The sequence below is a fragment of the Lepidothrix coronata genome, unplaced genomic scaffold (genome assembly GCF_001604755.1).
Source record: "Lepidothrix coronata isolate B3197 unplaced genomic scaffold, Lepidothrix_coronata-1.0 Scaffold28, whole genome shotgun sequence".
Taxonomy (NCBI): Eukaryota; Metazoa; Chordata; class Aves; order Passeriformes; family Pipridae; genus Lepidothrix; species Lepidothrix coronata.
Genome location: NW_016690208.1, coordinates 6,266,845 through 6,285,191, shown reverse-complemented (window position 1 = coordinate 6,285,191; position 18,347 = coordinate 6,266,845). Strand labels below are relative to the sequence as shown.

Genomic DNA, 18,347 nt, shown 5'->3' with positions numbered 1-18,347 from the left:
AGGACTGGGGGGGCTTCAGCCCCTCCAGTACAACACACATTTCACAAGCAGTGATTTACTATCAGCATCAGTGCTTCAAACCTTTTTAGTGTGTCCCAAATTGCACACCTGCCTCCGTTCCATAATGCCTACCTGAAAAGAATTTTGCATACTTTGAGGTTGAAATTCCAGTGTGAATTTATGAGAACACATTAGGACAGATTGATTAAAGGAAGAACTTCTAAGCTCACAGGAGATGAGGAAACTTTTAAAATATGGATTACCCTTCAAACAGGTAGCCAAGTAATTATTGAAGAATACATCAGGTTTTTCAATTTGAGCTTCAAAACTAGACTACACAGTCATCATAAAACATCCTTCACCTCACCTGGTACCTGGAATTTAAAGTTTGTTGAAGAACTTGGCTTGAATTTCAAAGTTTGGCCGTCCCTACCAGCAGATATTTGTACTAGAGCATGATAAGGAAAGAGAGAAATACCAGCTTGAAATAATAGAAATAACCTCTTAGCAGCTCTGCTGCTGTGAGTATATAAAAGGGTTGTTTAAAAGTGAGTTATAGTGTTTATTTAGTATGAAAACTAAGTGAAAAATTATAGCTCCATATTTTTATATCACTGATTTACTCCTAAGTATCTTTTATTCCTTACTGCTGTAAACACTCAGTAATCTGGAGGCTCCTATAATTGACACTTTGGAACATTGCTGGAAAATGTTCCTCCTCTTGCTGACCAGCTTCCTCAGGGTAACACTGGGTGGGTAAGGGAGGGAGAGGTCAAAACTGTGATTTTATTGGGCCCTTTCTTCTGGTTTTGGGCTTATTTTTGTATTATACAGAACTTCTAAATATCCAGCATTACTCAGAAGTTTCATCTTCTTAACTAAACTACAGCAGTTAGAGGCAGAAAGAAAAGCCTGACACACTTGCACTCTGTACTGAAGAGTTACAAAGCAGAAATAACACCTCTGTCAGAATGGAAAAGAAAAAGCTCTAGGAAGCAGCACAATTACAGGAAAATTTTGTAGGAGAGGAACACACTGTTGCTCTGCTCTTTGGGGGACTGACACAACAGTTTTGAATACGAGCACTGGAAGGAAGGGAGGGCAATTCCACACAAACCCTCTCCTTGTCCAAGACTCCAAGTTTTGGCATTTTCTGCTCAAGTTTTTCTCGCTGCCATTCATGACAGTTCTGGTAAGGCAAGTTTGGTCCATTTTATCTCCCCAAAGCTCCCTCCCTCCCACAGGCTGTTACACAGCATGGTTGCAATACTTGTATCTCCAGAGGAAAGAAATGATGTCATTTTGGATTACTCCAGGTAAAAGTACCAGAGATTTGAAAATTATATATAATTATACTCCTGAAAAATGGCAAATCAGAAATAGGTAATCAGCACTCATATCATGCCCCCAATGGAAGGTAGCCTGCCCTCTAAACAGTATGATTTTGTAATATGCATTTTTCCAGTTCTCCAGTGGACTGTATATTTCTGTTCTTCAGCTTTTTTTATGTTATTTTGACAGCAAAGCCAAAGAAAGTCTTCCTGCAGTTCCAATTCCAAATGAGCTCATTCTCAGAAGAGTTAATAGAGCCCTCCATTAACACAACTTGGGTACTACCAGAGTTGGGGGGAGGTTTCACTGACAATGACCATACAGCAAAATGAGCCCACTCAGCATCAGCATCACAGCAGAACATAGATTATTAGCTACTAATTACACTTAACTATGTCATTACAAATTCTAACATGTGCTCCAAGATGCCATGAACGTATCTGCTGCACAGGAACACTTCCTAATCTTGTTCATGAAATAATTACAGGGGCACTATCCTGCCAAATGAGGCAGTAATTAACCCTAATTGCTCAAAATGCAACTGGCTAATTCTAGGAGATTAATCAAGGGGATTCAATTATTATTAAATGACTTAATATGACAAATTGCTGCATTAGGAGAGGGGGCTTTGCTCCATTGCAGGGTACTTTCCCAGGATACAGGCACAGTTGTGTTCTGTGTGTAGGCAACTCCCTGTGTTTGCACAGCCCACCCTGGGCAGTGTCAGAGCTTTCCCAACAACCAGCTCTTGTTTGGGGAACCTGGATCAGCCCCGGACTGCACGTTGGGAATGAGAAATCCACAGGCACAGCCCCCTCCCTGCAGCAACATCACACCACAGGCACAAGGCTCTGCTTCCTGACAGCCCTGCCAGGATGGCTTTTGTTTGCTCCTTAAAGTAACACCCAGGTACCACTGAATCACTCTGGTAAACACACAAACAGGCTGGAAAACACAAACAGCCACAGCCCCCAAAATCCCAGTGTCACCATTACACAGCAGGCAGGTTCATCCTGGGTTTAGCCCCCTCGTGCTGCCACAGTGACACTTTATAACAGTACAGACAAAATGCATTGTGGGGTGGATTCCAGACTCTCAGACAGCCTACAGACCCATGTAGGATGGGCTTTTTGTTGGCAATTACCCCTTTGGCATTAATTACTAAACTATAAAAGGAGATAAAATACATTTATTCACTTACATGCTTTACTTTGGCCTTTCCTTCAAAGAATCAAAGACAAGAGAAAGCCAACACAGTGCATGTTTTCATAAAGATGATTTAAAAATACTTGCTCTAAGCAAAAAATCAAACTATTTCCTTTTTCTCTTATTACCATCAAAAAACCTGGGTTCAGGAAGCTGTGACTGGCTGGCAGAATCCCAAACTGGATAAACTCTAAATCTGCTGTAACTGCACTAGAAATAAAGGAGGGGGGTAAAAATAAGGAGGCTAAATGCTAATAAATCTGTGGACCTTTACAGAAGGAAGGGAAGAAAACACAGAAGGAGAAAGCCTGGAGGCACACACACTTACCTGAGGGTCATGCTGGAATTCCTGCCCTGGCAGCTTGCACAGAGGGTTGTTCTGGTCCCCTAGATGATGTGGGTGGTTGTGCTGCCCTTCCATGGTATCATACCAAACTCTGCCTCACAGTTCTGCTGGAGGGAACACAAAGGGAAGAGAGAAGTCTCATCACTGCCAGAAACTCTTCCCCGGGACTGCCTACACAGGGTTGCTCAGGGCAGCAGCAGCAGAGTCCTCCCCTCCCTCCCTCCCTCCCAGTAACTCACACCCCTCCCAAAGGCAGAGCCGGCAGCAGAACAGGGCAAAGCCACCCTTGTTTCAGGAGTTTTGGCAAGTATTCACTCAGCAAAGAACACAACCTGACCTGATTAGTGTATTAATAGTGCATGTCTGGCACTTGGGCAATGACTAACTCCTAATTTAAAATGCAAAGGTATTTCAAATATTTGTGGGAGTGGGGTGTTTCTGTGATGCAGAACAACTTCTGTAGTAAGTACTGCTCAGTCCTTTTAACAGTTGTCAGTGAAATAAGTCTTTATCTCTGGCAGATCCTTCCCAACACCAGCTACTGTAACACGGGCACAGACAGTATGGGGGGAAGGCAGAAAAAAGGCTCTTGTTTCTTCAGCAAATGAATCTTCACTCTAACAGACACTCACTGGCTGTGGGAGCTGCTGTTCCTGCTGCACAGAAACAGCTGAGCACATGAGTTACTCTCAGGTAAAAGTTTTCCAAAGTTAGTACCATGAAACTTCAGTGGGAGAAGGAGAATCACTGATAGTGTGAAGAAGTTCAATTTTAGGATTCCTTCTGCCTCAAGCATCTGTAGGTTTATTAGTAACCAGGTGAATACTTAAATAAAACTATGTCTCTTAATATCAATGTTGAAGTGTCCTATGAAATTCCTACCTTACATTACATTGCTGGAATGATCTTAATTATGTTATTAATCAAGATTTGGAGAAAGGCTGTTTACTTGAAGGGATAATGTACCACATGTTCTCTCTCTTCCAAGTCCACAGGCACAGAGCAAACCCTGCAGGCCACAGGCACCTCACCACAGAGCTCCACAGGAATCCAGACACTTCCCACGCACAGCCCCCATTAAAGGCACGTCCAGACAGTGCTGGGTGAAGTGTCCGTGGTTGAACAGGGATCTGACTGTGTATCCACTGTGTCCTGCCTTCAGAAAGGGCTGGAGCTCAAAACAAGGACAGGGATTTACTTCTGAGTATGGGAACCTGAATCACCTGATCACCCACAGGTCTGGGACGTTCCTCACAGAACCATAACTCTCCACGAGGAAGCTCAAGGTACAATTCCTTCCTGTGGGGCCTGGACAGCTCAGGAGATCCCACGTGCCACGAGGGGTACCGGAACGGGGCAGGATTTGGGTTCAGGCACTGTTTGTTTAAAGCCCTAACCCAGCCCAGCTGGAAGCAGAGGAAGGAGGAGGAACAGAATAGCAGCTTTGAAAAGAGATCCAGCCCAGCTCACATGACACAGCTCCTGACACCTCCAGGACAGCGTGTCCTGCTCCGGGCTGGCAGCTCGGCTATTCTGGGCTGCTGGCACAGCCAGGGCAGAGGGGAAGGGGATCCCCAGCAAGGGGCTTCACAGAGGGGCTTAAATAGCAGCCACCAAACACCACAAAGGCACTTTGTTGTGTCAAAAAAGGTACAAGGTACACTCTTGGCACGGGCACATTTTTACTTTACATTGTCCTAGCTCTGCACTTTTCCTTCTCAGGTGACAGGCTCCTTTATTCCTGCTTCTGAATTTCCTACGAAGCTTTGCAGTGTCAAACATTTTCAGACTGGGTCTTGACCATGACTGTAAATTAAACCATTTTTAAAATGCCATGAAGGATTACATGTCTTTCCAGAAAGCCACTAAAGGAACAGGATCATCATCATGGGAAACATGACCAAAGCCCCTGTGGGATGAGCAGCTTCTCCTCTCAAACGACTGTGGTACAGTTGTTACTGCAGTCAGTGGCAGCATTCCCAGGTAACCTGGGGTTTTCCCAAAGCCAAGGAGAACAAAACCCCTCTCATGCAGCCAGCTGCCCTGCCACATCCCAAGCTGCAGCTCCTCTCTGGGTACCTGAGTGTCCCCACACCCCCATCCCGTCCATCTGACGCTCATCAGCAGAACGCAAACCAGCCCCGCACCCCTGGTACCTCGCAGGTACCTGACAGGTGGGATTCTCAGGGCACAACAGCCCAGGGCACTCGGGAGCAAAGGCCAGGATCATTAGTTACGAGACACTCATTAAGGAGCAGAACCTCATCAGCATCTTGGCATCCAGTCTGAGCCGCCCCGTGCCCCGGGTGCCGCTCCTCGCGGAACAGCTGTGCCCAGTCTGGCTGGGTATCACCATGTGTCTCGGGATGCCTCCAACTGCACTGCAGGCCAAGTGATTTGCTCCCAGATGTATAATCAACATGACAGGACCGTGCACCTCTCAAGCAGGCGGCAAAGCAGCAGTTTGTGCTCAGTGTTACAACCGTTTTCTGTACCAGCACTTTTCACCTCCTGCAAGACACACCAGCTGCTCTGTGTGCCAGCGTTCAGCTCTGCTGCTGCCCACCACACACACACACACACACACATATATGTGTGCTTTTCCACTCAGCTACTATACCCTTCTCATACCCTCTCACCACACAGGGACTTAGAGGGGGAGCCAAGCAGCTCTGTTTGGGTGCCTCATGTAAAACAAAACAAAACAAAACAAAACAAAAACCAAAACAAACAAAACAAACAAAACAAACCAAACAAACCAAAACAAACCAAAACAGCAAGACTGATGTAATTCCAGAAATCCACAAGTTGTTTAAACACAATCAAGTACATTAAACTACCGCACAAATTCCCACCTTTCACCATACACACAGAACCAGCAGTGACACACACCCAGCAGTGCAGCCCCAGAGCTCCCAGGTGGGCTCCTCCATCCCCAGGGACGTGCGGCCCGCTGGAGCTCCCCCTCCCCAGGACGCTGCTCACTGCAGGCTCCGCAGGGGCAGAGCAGAGCAAACTGCTTTACAAAATAAACACAACCACAGCACTAACACTTTCTTCCTGTCTGCTGCCCAATAATATTCTTCCTCTTCCTTGCTCATAAAATAAATCTGCCAGGATACTCCAGGAGATTACCTATATATTTAAATGATGATCCTGGCTCATGATTACATCCTCACTGTGGTTCAGTGCACGTGCTGGGGGGAAGGCAGCCCAATCCTAGGAGAGTACTATTTCCGAGTGACTTTTATTGTCCATTATCTTACACCATTCCCGTCACAGCCATGATGCCTGGTAGGAATAGTTCACAACAGAAATATCTTTGTCGTTAGTATTCTCATTGCAATTTAGTCAGATCAACCCTTAAATCTCATCCATCACACTGAAGAGCTCTGGCAAAGCAAGCACAGTAATATATGCTTCCATGCAAACCCTAATTACAGGCTAGGTTAAAAAGCCCAGCCCGTTCCTTCTGCAGTGCAAGGTGACAGGAAATCCTGAGCATCCCTTGGTTTCTCACTCTCCCTTTTTGCTGGTGGAGTGCGTAACCCGTTCATTACAGCAGACTGATTCTGTCTGGCACATGACAAACTTACTTGAACCCAACAATTAAACTTCTGACAGCGTTTCCAAAAGCAGAGAGTATTTACTGTAAATGCCTGACAATTTTTTTCCTCTCCGCTCATCTCTCTCAACAGTCACCTTATGATGACTGGAAATTACCATAAGCAAATAGCAGTCTAACATCCAAAAAACCCCTCATGTTAATGTGAAATACACACCTGCCAACACTGAAAGAATATGAATATGAATGTTAAAGGAAACGACATGAGGAACGGCACTGAAATGCTTGAGACAGGAGAGAATGCTGCAAGAGCACACTTAAAGAATTTTTATTTATATAAATATATATACGAAGAATTTAAATAAAAAAAGAGTTAAAGAATAGGAGTCAGCAAAAAATTGTTCAGCAGTTAATTAACAGCACAAACTGTTAAACAAAGTGCAGTAAACGGCTTCAGAATTTTAGGCTTAGAATCAAGATGAAATTGTATCTATATTCACAGGCAGAGACATTACACAGAGTGAGTTACACCTGCAAAGCCTGGGAATGCATAAAATACATGGAACTGTGAACAGACTGTTAAAGCCAATACATAAGATCAACAGTTACACAACTTTGTTAGATTTAGTAACCATGACCAATTTTATATCATCTCGTTACGTTCTTTTACATTATATACTATATTATATATATTATATAATATATACTTGTTTATATTATCTATTATATTATCCAGTACAACTGTAGTCATGCTCATTGACAAACTCTAAAGGGCAACTGAAAACTGGCAGAAATCAACTTCCCAACCTTTAGTACCAGGGAAGCTTTAAAGGGCAGGCCCTGGATCGAGTACTAAAAAGTAATAAAAGCCACAGTCACCAAACACACAAACAACAGTTGTGTTTTAAAGTAAAATTCTCTTTATCAGTATTTTTAAGTACTAAGGACCCCAGCTGTGGTTTTTAACTCACTGCACTGAAGGGGCTCAAAAGCCCCAGAGCTTTTTCCTACCATGTCAACAACTGATAGTCATTGAACAAGTGCTGTGGCAGACACTGGAATTCACTGTTCCATCCCTAGAAGCAAAATGACATTAAGTCAACTGTTTAAAGCTATTTGGAGCCATCTCACTGTGGATGTCAATAAAACAAATGCTTCCTGCCAATAATGAACTATCTGTGTCAGACTTCCCACGCTGCTTCCAGTCGCTCCCTACACCCAGCTCAGGTCCATATTCCCATTCTAAACAAGCAAGTTATAATTCCTAATGCTCTGTCTTCTAGTTTGGGGGAAAATCTAGTAAAATGGCCTGCAAATGGCAGGGTGTGGCACAGTATTCTCCCCTCCCCAATGTACCACGCTGTCTGAAGCTGCTCCTGGAGTTTATACACCACTTTGGAGAGAATGGTTCAAATGCCCATTTCTCACCACCAACCAGGAGGGCATGCAGTTTACTTTAAAACCAAAATATTCTGGATTTAAAATTTTTAATCTGAGTTAAGAGTTGGGTTTTGTTTGGAGGCATTTCTTCTGGGTTGTAGTTTCAGCTCCCCACAACTTGGTCCTAAATCAAGACATAACTGTCTGTGTAAGTCTCCTGAACACCCTTCAGGTGCTCTGTAGTTCGATCCATCCGCTACAAGGGATGGTTTCACTGGGCTCCCATTAAACAGTCCCAGGATCAGTGCCAGGAGTACTTGGTGATTTATATTTATAACTTGATTATTATATTATTGATTATTATAATCAGTGTGATATCAGGTAAATGTTCCTTCTCACCAGCCTAATGGGACTATTCCTACCTCTCATTTCACTGCATGGAATTTCCTAGTGCAACATCACATGTAAATATTTATGTGTGATGTTTGTGTGAGGTGTAAACACCAAATCCACATTCCCATCCAAAACTGAGGATGGACAGCAGTCAGCACCATTTGAAGTGACAACAGTTCCTTTGAAGAGAGATAGTACCATGGCCATGCTACAGCAACAGCAGGTCGCATTTTTCCCCAACTAGTTTTTACTTACATATGTTTCAGATAAAGAAGCCAACATACCTTAATTTATATTCTCCTAGTTGCAATTTTGAGCCCTCTGAAAGATTCACTATATTCATTTTTACAACCTTTGAACCACTGCAGACAGACCTCTCAGGCCACCACTGCTGCTAACGAAACACATGTTAAAAATAAACACATACTAAATCTACCTGGAATTTTACTGTATTGCTTACCAAGCATGCAACAGCATGCTCACATTTTAATTTATAATGCAATAAAGCTTTCCAACACGAAGCCAAATTATTTAAGAACATTTCTGTTATCCTCCTTGGAATTCATTCGTTTCTGACGAAGGAAAGATTAAATATAGGCTGGGAATATATTCATAACGTATATGTTCACAGAAACTGCCAGACATTTTCACATCATTAACTCATAACTGAAATAGGTCCCATCCCTGCAGCCCTGACACACACACTGTACAGCCCTGGCAGCTCCACTCCAGGCTGGGGTTGGCTCCTCGCAGCTCCCGGCACAGAGCGAGGTGACAACCCCCGTGTGACCCCCGGCCCTGCTCCCTCCAGCACCCCAGGAACCCCCGGGACAGGGAGGTGCCAAACTCCAGCAGTCGGGCACTCTGGTTGTTCCCAAGCTCTGGTGAAACCCTCCCGTTTAAGCCAATCCCTAAAATAAGTTTCTACCAGACACAACCAAGATTCCAAACGACTTCCACAGCTCATTCCCGTCAGACACCTTTTGTAAGCACCCATCTCCCACAGGAGCACAGGCAAACAGACCAGCCGAAGCCACTAAGACAAAATCAGATGTAACATCCAAAGTACAAAAAAAATCTAAACAAGCTCTGCTGCTACAACCCCAAACCCCAAATGTGGGATCTGTTCAGCACGGCCTGTTCTCAGAAAGTTTAACAAACATACGACCTTAAACCCTAACAAAGTTTTCTATAAATATTTATATACACACCTGATTGGAAACACCACCACTCAGCACAGATAAATACCTTTTAATTAGCACAGTTCCAAGCACTTGAGAAATATTAAGCAAACCTCACAAGGCACTTCTGAAATATTGCTGTAATTTCTCAAATGCTGAAGGAAGGCTCAGGCACATCAAAGTACAAGAGCAAGCCTGTGTCAGATGGGCTCAAAATCCATGAACCTGCTGTAACCAACTTTGCTCATGCAGCTTCTCCCTACAGCCAATAATGTGAGTCTTTAATAGACACCAGATCCCTCCCAAATCCAGGGAAAAGGAACGGAGCAAGATACAGACATATTCACCCAACTTCAAAACATCAGGACAACAGCTTGAAGTATTCACATTTCCCATAATCAGAAGGAAGAGGAAATGATGCTGAGAACTGTGCAGCCCAGCCAATCCAAAGATCCATGTGATCCAAATCCAAAGGCAACTTCAAAGCCGCCCCATAAAACCCTGCCCAGACCTTGCAGGCACCAGATGCTGGCACTGCAGGAAGAGCTTGCACAGCATCTGGATCCTGCAGGGAACAGCCAAACGGAAGCACAAACTCTTCCCGGTGTAAATGGATTTCATGTTTTCCTACTGACAAAAATAGCTACGTTGGAAACACATTTGTGTTTTTTCCACCCCAAAATATGCTAAGTAAGACTATTATCAATATTGCTTCTAAATAAAAGTCACTTCCCTGCACGTTCCTGAGCATCCAAAACTAACAGCACCAGTTTTCCAAATATTAATGCAGCTCTTCAGTTCATATCCCCCCTTCTGTACCCCTGTAGGTAACATCTCCATCTCCCCTCCTGCATGGGCACAGTTGTCCTTTAAGAACAAGAATGATTCACCAGTACCTGCAGATCAAGACCACAGGGTAAAACAAAGAGGATCTGTTCTTTATAACGTCTGGAGAGCTACTTTTATTACTTATTTTGATGACAGACGGGGTTAATGAAGTTCTTGCAGAGAACTCTCCCTTTCCTGGGCTAAATGCCCAAATTCTTTCAGGATTCACAAGACTTGTCTATTTAAATTGGGTCCAATTTTTTTTCCCTACAGAAAGGCCTGCACAGAATGTTCTGAAGAGAAGCTGGGAATTAACCTTTCAAGAAAATTATACAGAGCTTGCACATTTAGTTATAAGAGACAAATCACATTTCACACTGTATTCTGCCCTCTATAACAATCTTCTATTACTCTAATAAGCTTCAATGTTGAAGCACAAACTGAGTAGTATCAGATTATTAAAACCCAAAAGCTTACTCATGGAAACAAAAGGCTTCTACTCTGCCCACCCTGCATTCTTTCCCTGCCCCCGGACTGCCAAGACCCCACACTGATCTCACACTGATCCTGTGCTGTTAGAACAGGAATTCACCTTGAGGGAGCTGGGAAAAGTCCATTTTGCTTCCCAAGACAGCTCTGCTCTCCCCCCCAGCTGCCTTTGGGACTCCCCCAGCCCTGGTCAGCACACAGGCACTGATGGGGCCGGGCACTGTCTCACCACACAGGCACAGGCCATGGGCACAGGGAGGACCTGCCCTGCTACAGTGAGTCACCACAGCCCCTTCAGAGCACAAACCAGGGGGACTAAAGGAGATCCCAGCAAGTTAGTCACAGAGTAAGTTATTGCATACCTTAACATACAAAGAACTGAGAGCAAACACAGGTAGAGAACCGTCCCAACACTGTTTACCCTCGGATGGTAAAGTTCTTACATCTGACAGAACATTATAAATTGAGTAATTGACCCACAAGGAAGTAAAGAGCTCAAGGGAGTTAAAAATTACCCTATAAATACCATAAAGATTAACAGGTTTGTAATACCCACCCAAGCAGCGCTTACTCTAAGTGGAATGATTATGAAAACACAGCAAGAATATTTACTCCACGGCCCTGAGTTCAGTATATACAGACTCCACAAAAGGCAGTGCTGGTTCTTAATACGCTGACAGCTGAGAGTCACCACTTAGGTTTCCCAGCTGATTAAAGGGTAGCACAGACACGCAGTTGTGACTTATTTGCTTCCTTGGAATACATTCATATATATTTAAAACCTTTTGAAGGTTGTTTGGGTTTTTTTGTTGCAGTTTTACGTTTTCGAGGCTCATTTTTTCACAACTCTGACAGAAGAACTGATGAAACACCAACAGCACAAAGAATGAAGCAGAACCTCCATGAATGAAAGAGGAAGGGATGTTTGTGTTCATATTTGATATCTATTCTACCCTGAGCCCCTTCTCTTGTCACAGTAATGACACACATACACCTCGAGAACCAGGGCCACCACAGACCCTCCAAGTCAGGCCTGACACTGAGAGTGCTCCTTTGCAGGAAACAAAATGTTCCAACGAGGAGAAAACCCACGCCTTTCCAGGATGGCAGCAACAAGTGTCCACAAGGTTAAGAACAGGACAAGACACTTCAAGTGAAATTCCTGGAAGGATTGTATTGAATGTACTGTGAAGTTGCAACCCATGCTGCAGGTCAACATTCCCCAATTATTGCACCATCTGCAGCAATTTTCATCTCCAATTCCACAGTTTAAAAACCACTAAGTTAAGGAAAAAGTTACTCTCCCGAGTCAAAGAGGACAGTTGGCTCTAAGGAAGGAGGAAAACCTGTAACTTGTGTTTGCCTGCCCCACCGGAGCAGGAGACAGGGCTGTGTGGGAAGGGAGCACGGCTGGGGGGGCCCCGGAGGGAGCAATCCCAGCCATGCAGCCCCTCTGTGCTGTCAGTGTGGCCTCCCAGCTCCACTCCAGGCACGCCACAAGCTCTCAGCAGCCCGGGGACACTTCCCACCGCGGAGCAAGTGGGCTTCACAGAGCCCCAGGACAAAAGGAACCCGAGAACAGGATCTGTCACCGAGCTCTGCAAAACGAAACACTTGCAAATCCTGCCCTGGGTGTGGAGCAGCACCTGCTCCGTCAGCAGGCTGGGCTGGGAAGGGTCACAGCCCTGAGCAGCGGGTTCTGCCCCCTGCGATGTCCCTCAGCAGGGGAGGAGATCACGACTCACTGCACACAGCGTGGGGAGCAGCAGCATGGCCACAGCCTCCCCCAGGGGGACAGCACAGCCCATCCTGGGGGTCCCACCACGTCCAATAGCCAGGGGTTTTGGGGCCCCAAAGGTGGGGGGATGCACTGAAATGAGACCTCAGCTCAATGAGACCACTGAAATGGGTCCCTCAGCTGTGTGCTGGCAGTGCTGCCGTGGCTGTGGGGATGCTGCTGACAGGACAGCCGCTCCTGGGGGAAGAGCTTCTCACCCCCTGCTCAGAGGGGAAGCTCTGCCCTTTTCTCTGGCAGTGCCACACTCGGGTTTACTGCCCCTGGGTTCTTCAGTTTGGGGGTCTCAGCTCACACGCTCCCACCCCGTCCTGCCACTGCCAACACGGGATTGGGAACTGTCCCTTCCCTCTAACCAGGAGGCTCGTTTCCCAAAGGGCTTTCTGGAACAGCATCAGCAGCGTCTGCACACCTGGAAAAACAACATTTCAACAAAACGTCCAACTGATGTTACAGAAACAACCCCCCCACTGAGACAAACCCCGTGCGGAGGGGCAGCCCCACAAACCCCGCTGACCTGAGCACAGAGCACGGCACTGCCAGCCCCGACAGAGCCAGCACAGCAGCTTCACACTGCCACCCAAACCAGCCAACACTGGGAGAAAATGAGAAAATAAACTGCCTTCCTAAAAAGCAAAGGCATTGGGTTGGTGCTCGAGGTCTGTCCAAGGGCAGGGATGGGCTGACACCTCCTTTGACTCATCATGGCAAGCACAATACAAAGGTTGGAGTCCAGAACCAGAGAACAAAGTTACCCAAAGCCAATAAGCACAAAAACTTTAAGAAATGCCTGGGGACTGTAAAATGCCTGTTAACAGTCCAGAGGGGTTAAAAAAAAAGATAGGAAACCACCATAAGGGGAAAAGCTGGATGCCAGCAGCAACAACTTTTTCATTTAGAAAGAGCCATCTTACCACTCCTGCACTTTGTGATCAGGCATGTCATAACTGTTTTAATAAGTTTTATAATTGTCATGGTGAATTAGCTCATGGAGCAATAAATCAGCACATCTAATTCACAATCTCACACTTAACTTTGTGCAGTTCTGTGCACAAGCTCCACTCCTGCCATATTGAGATCTCAGCAGAAAACACTCAGCCCAAACCTGCTCTTTTTCAGATTTCATTGCACCTGGACTCCATTAAAGATGTGGATTTGCTGCTTGTTTCCTTGATAGCTTCTAAACTACCTGATTTCCTTGGGTAAAACACAGTACAAGCACAGGACAGACAACACCACCCGACCTTCCCAAAACACAGCACACAACAGGAGTCCTGCACTACCTGCAAGGCGTTTTTTCTTTTGAGATGCAATAAATAATGCCTTCTGCCTGCTCACCAAGCATCTGTGAGCTTTCAAGAATGCTTTGGAGCCCGAAATTCCTCGAGTCGCATTCACTTACACCACCGGGTTTCAAATAGATCCGACTCCGCTGTCGCTTCACTTAAAGTGTAACGGGAAACTCAAATTTGACTAAAAGGTTGTATTACATTACTACTGGGTTTATATGGAAACCTTTTTAGGAGTAAGAAGCTAAGGGGAAGGTTTTTTTCTCTCCCATCTGCGACAGGCAGCTGTTCACTGCCTGGAATCTCTGAGAGCAGACACTTAAAGTAGCACCAAGCTGAAGTAAACAATTTAGAAATTTAATTTCTTTAATTGTACTGACACCATAAAACTATTTGCAATTTATTGCATCATGCCATGTAATAAGCCATGCCACAAGACTAAACACTGGAAACCACATGTACTTTTTAACTGAATAAAAAAATATACTTTTTTCTGAAATATTTTAAAATGTTAAAAAGCAATCCAAGAGACTTCTCCTGCCCGGACCGCAGCGGTGCTTACAGCAAGTCCAGATGCTGAAATACTTAGCACAGGTTAGGACTCGAAGTAATCTTGATCCAATCCAATATGCATATAAAAAATAAGCCAAGATAGAAAAAGACCTATTTACCCACAAAAAGGATCTGACGGCATTACAGACTTCTGCATTCAATCCACTATTAAAAATAACTCCCAGTGCTCTTCTGTTTTTAAACAAAACTTCACTTACAAGCTCTAGAACGGCCACCTGGTCCCACACAGAGAACCTCCTGGGTCCTCCCTGTCCTACATTTCAGCCAGCTAAAGACAGCAGCTCCCAACCTGGCTGTAGGAACACACACCCCCCCAAACCTGCAAGGAAATTTTTAAAAAATATTTTATACACCTCCATTTTCTACGTAATTTAGACACGCTGCAGCAATTCCAGTCTGCTGGGAAAAAAACACTGTGACTTTAAAGTCCTGAAGACCTAAATCTAGATTTTTGCATGCAAATGTTTTGGCTTCTGGGTTTTTTTCTTCAAAAGGAAAAATACCAACATCACCTCCCAGTTTGAACACACTCTTCTTCTGCCTCCCCTGTTTCCCTTTGGAGACACAGCTCTACAGTGAACGTGGAGTTCACGAGTGGAAGGGACCCATTCCAGGCCACCCCATCCAACATGCTCTGCAGCCAACAGACTCCCCGGCCCCAACAGCAGCAGGGAAGGGTCCAGCAGGTTCCCCCAGCACACAGCCCTGCCCTGCACCGCAGCAGCCTCTGATCCCTCCGTGTGCCAGTCCCCTCTGGGAAAGGCAAGGACACAGCTTGGGAACAGCCCCAGTGTGTGGGGCGAGCTCGGCCATCCCGGGGCTGCCCGACACCGACACCCCAGCTGTGTGTTCTGCTCAGCCCCAGATAAACTGCACTTATCTGCTGCACTCACAGACCTACCAACGCAAACGCCCACGAGCTTGCTGAGCACTGCCATGTGCTGGCACTAAAAGCTTTGCAAAGGCAGGGTGAGTACAATAAACACAGCATTAACACCATCTAGCAACAGAAAGAGCTGTTTTCAAGGCCTCTGCCTTCAACAGGACAAAGTGTTCATTCTGCCCATTTTAGACAATCTTTAACTGTTTTGTGCTGGGAAAGGCTGTCCTGTCCAGTCCAGGAGTGCAGCACAGACACGTGTGAGCCTCCTGCCTGTCCTGGAACCAGGGCCACAGTGGGTCATCCTTTTCTTGCCAAATGCCACACACAGCACAGTCCAGCACCTGGAGAGGTGTACACTGTCCCCACAAAAGGTAAAACACACTGGTTAAGTGAGTTTACCACACAAATGCAGGAGTGTGTGTCATGGGCAGAATGGCTGTTCTTGACTTCCTCAATCACAATTCTGTGCTCAAATCATAGAGAACCAAGAGCACTGCCTGTCTGTACAAGGGTTGAGTTGTAGCAAAACTGTGGGAGTTGCAATTAGAAACACAATGATCGTTCAATGGTGAAGATGAGCCCAACTTGTAAAATGAAGTTCCATGCACTTACTGTTCTCATTTACTGGAGATCACCATGAACAACCTCTTCTGCAACAAGAATATCTAAGAAAAGCGAATTAAGAGTGACAAAAACTGAAGCACAAGTTGGGCAGTAAATTCATTTTCCGTAAGGATTGGATCCCAACCAGGCTTTCATTTAGGACAGAGCAAAAGCCCTACAAGCCCCAAAGGTCTCACTGGTTCCCACTTCTGTAATTTCATTTGTGAAATCTTCCTCTGCTCCTCCAGGACAGTCCATTTTCCTGCTTTAAATTTGAACACATTTGATTTCTCCCTCCTGCCCCAGCTGTGGCTGCAGCAGTCACGGGGGCTGGTCTGTACTGCCAGCTGGGCTGTTGTGATACACTTCTCAGAGCCTTGAGGTTAAATATATTTGGCACCGTGTAAAGGAGGAGAAGATGTTAAAAAACATCCACTAATTAGTCTTTTACACATCTGAAGGCTGCAGGTGCACAGGAGGGGGACTTGCTGGTAACCACCCCATTTTACAGCTAAGAGGGCAGAGCAGGAGGAAAACCCACACAGGTATTTCTGGCCCCTATCCCTATACAAACAAAAATATGGGCAGTATTTTTTACTCTGAGAAAGCAACAGCTCATTCAGTACACAAAAAACTCTTTCAAGCCATTGCAAGAGGCCTTCAGGCCAACAGGTAGGAGTGAATAAAGCCCAAAAGCAGAGGGTGGGAGAAATCTCAGAATAATCTCCCCTATTTTCTCCAGTACAGACTCCATTACTACATGAAATGAGAAAAGCCAGTGCAAGCTCAACATTTTCAGTGTACATTTCAGTGTTATAGATTGACACGAAACTTTTCAGGCAGGCTCACAGAAGGCAAGTACAACCAAAAAAACCTGTTTCCCAGTATGGGCTTGGAGTCCCAAGTTATTCATCTTCACCTGCTCTTTGCCCGACAAAATGAACAGTGAAGAATTTGAAAAGGTACATTAAAACTCACATTCCAATTATGTCTGTTCTCTCTCATAAAACACCTATTTGTCAAGAAACAGAATTCCAGAGGAAGGAGGGGAAAAGGAAACAAGCAGAAGCGTCTTATACATCACAGGTGTTAGTACAGCAAAAGGTTGGCTCTGCTCTGACAATTCCTTTGGGGTGACAGCAGTCACTCACGCTCCGTCTAGAAATCTCACTTCTCACAGAAAATGCTCTTTTTCCATCACAATAAAAGTTCCTCACAGCCCCTTTTTTTTAGGTCTCTAAGGCTCAGAGCCAGAGGAAACAGGGGCAGCAACACCCTTATCTAAAAGGAGTTCCTTCTTTTTTTGTTGTTGCTTAACAGAATAGAGTGTCACAAAAAACGTCGACAGGAAAAAAATAACAGTGGAAAGAGTTTGACGCAATGTCAGGAGACGACTCAAACGCAAAAGCTGCAGAAATGCGGCAGAAGTTAAACGGTTACTTACAGTGATTCACAAAAATGAACTTTAAAGGAGACACAGAGCTGACAGCAAGGCAGTCACAATGTGTCAGGAACTCGCATCACTGGACTTGTAATTGCTACAATATTTCCTATCAAACTACTTCTCCTGCAATAACGCCATAGGCAATCACCATAGGCAGAGAGATTCCATGTGTGTGAACAGGCAGACAAACAGATGGGCTCAGAGATCCACCGCTACTCTAAACAAGCATAAATCTCACTTTGGAGGGAGGCACATGTTGGGGGAGGAAAAGATGGTATTTCCCAGTTCAGCTCTACCATGTGCTCTCTCCGGAGCCATGTGTGCAATCCCCGCAGCGCTGGGGTCACCCCGCAGTTCCCATCTCTCGAGGCAGAAGCAGGTACGGGACCAGGGGACCGCCGGGAGCTGCGGGCTCAGGAAACGCCTGCGAGAGGCAGCCGGGCAGGATCTCGGGGCCTCCCGCGGGTCTCTCCGCCAGCCCCCGGAGCTCCCGGAGTCCTCCCGAGGACACGAACCGGGGACCGGCACACGCCGGGCGGCGGGGGCAGCTCGGCGGGGCGGGGGCCGCGCACGGCTCGGCAGGGGCGCGTGTGCTCGGAGCGGCTAAAATGGAAAAACCCCCCAAACATCCCCAAAGCCTCCGAGCGACACCGGCCCGCGCCAACACGCGTGTCCGTATCGCGGTCCTAACTCTGCCCAAGCGGCCGGGCCGGCGGATCCCCGTCCTGCGGGAGCGGTGCCGACCCGCGCGGTACGCGGCCGTTCCCGGCCCTTCCCGCCGCCGCCCGGGCACGTGCGGGCCCCGCGGCCCGGGCCCCCCGCTCCCGCCCGGGCCTCCCCCGCCCACCCGCGCCCGGCCCCGCGGCCCGGCCCGGCCGGGGCTGCCCGGAGTGGCCGCGCGGCGCCGGGGCCCGCGGCGGGCACAGCCCCGGCTCAGCCCGGCCCGGCGGAGCGGGGCCCGCGCGCTCACCTGCGGCCCGGCGGGGCGGTGGCGGTGCGGTGGCGGAGCGGTGGCGGAGCGGTGGCGGAGCGGTGGCGGA

The 18,347-nt window shown here is 46.5% G+C and overlaps 1 protein-coding gene across 2 annotated transcripts in view; it reads right to left on the bottom strand.

Annotated features, from left to right (window-relative positions):
* NEK6 (NIMA related kinase 6) overlaps nt 1-18,322 on the bottom strand; it is a 44,848-nt gene extending 26,526 nt beyond the window's left edge. Inside the window, exons 1-2 of one of the 2 annotated variants that reach the window (XM_017810150.1) lie at nt 18,278-18,322; nt 2,867-2,988 (exon numbers count right to left, since the gene is read on the bottom strand). In XM_017810150.1, coding sequence (XP_017665639.1) covers nt 2,867-2,959 — 93 coding nt within the window. In that variant the 5' untranslated portion in view covers nt 2,960-2,988; nt 18,278-18,322. Of the gene's footprint in view, nt 1-2,866; nt 2,992-18,277 lie in introns of both variants that reach the window. The other variant, XM_017810151.1, reaches the window with a different exon arrangement.
* Between the last annotated feature and the right edge of the window lie 25 nt (nt 18,323-18,347).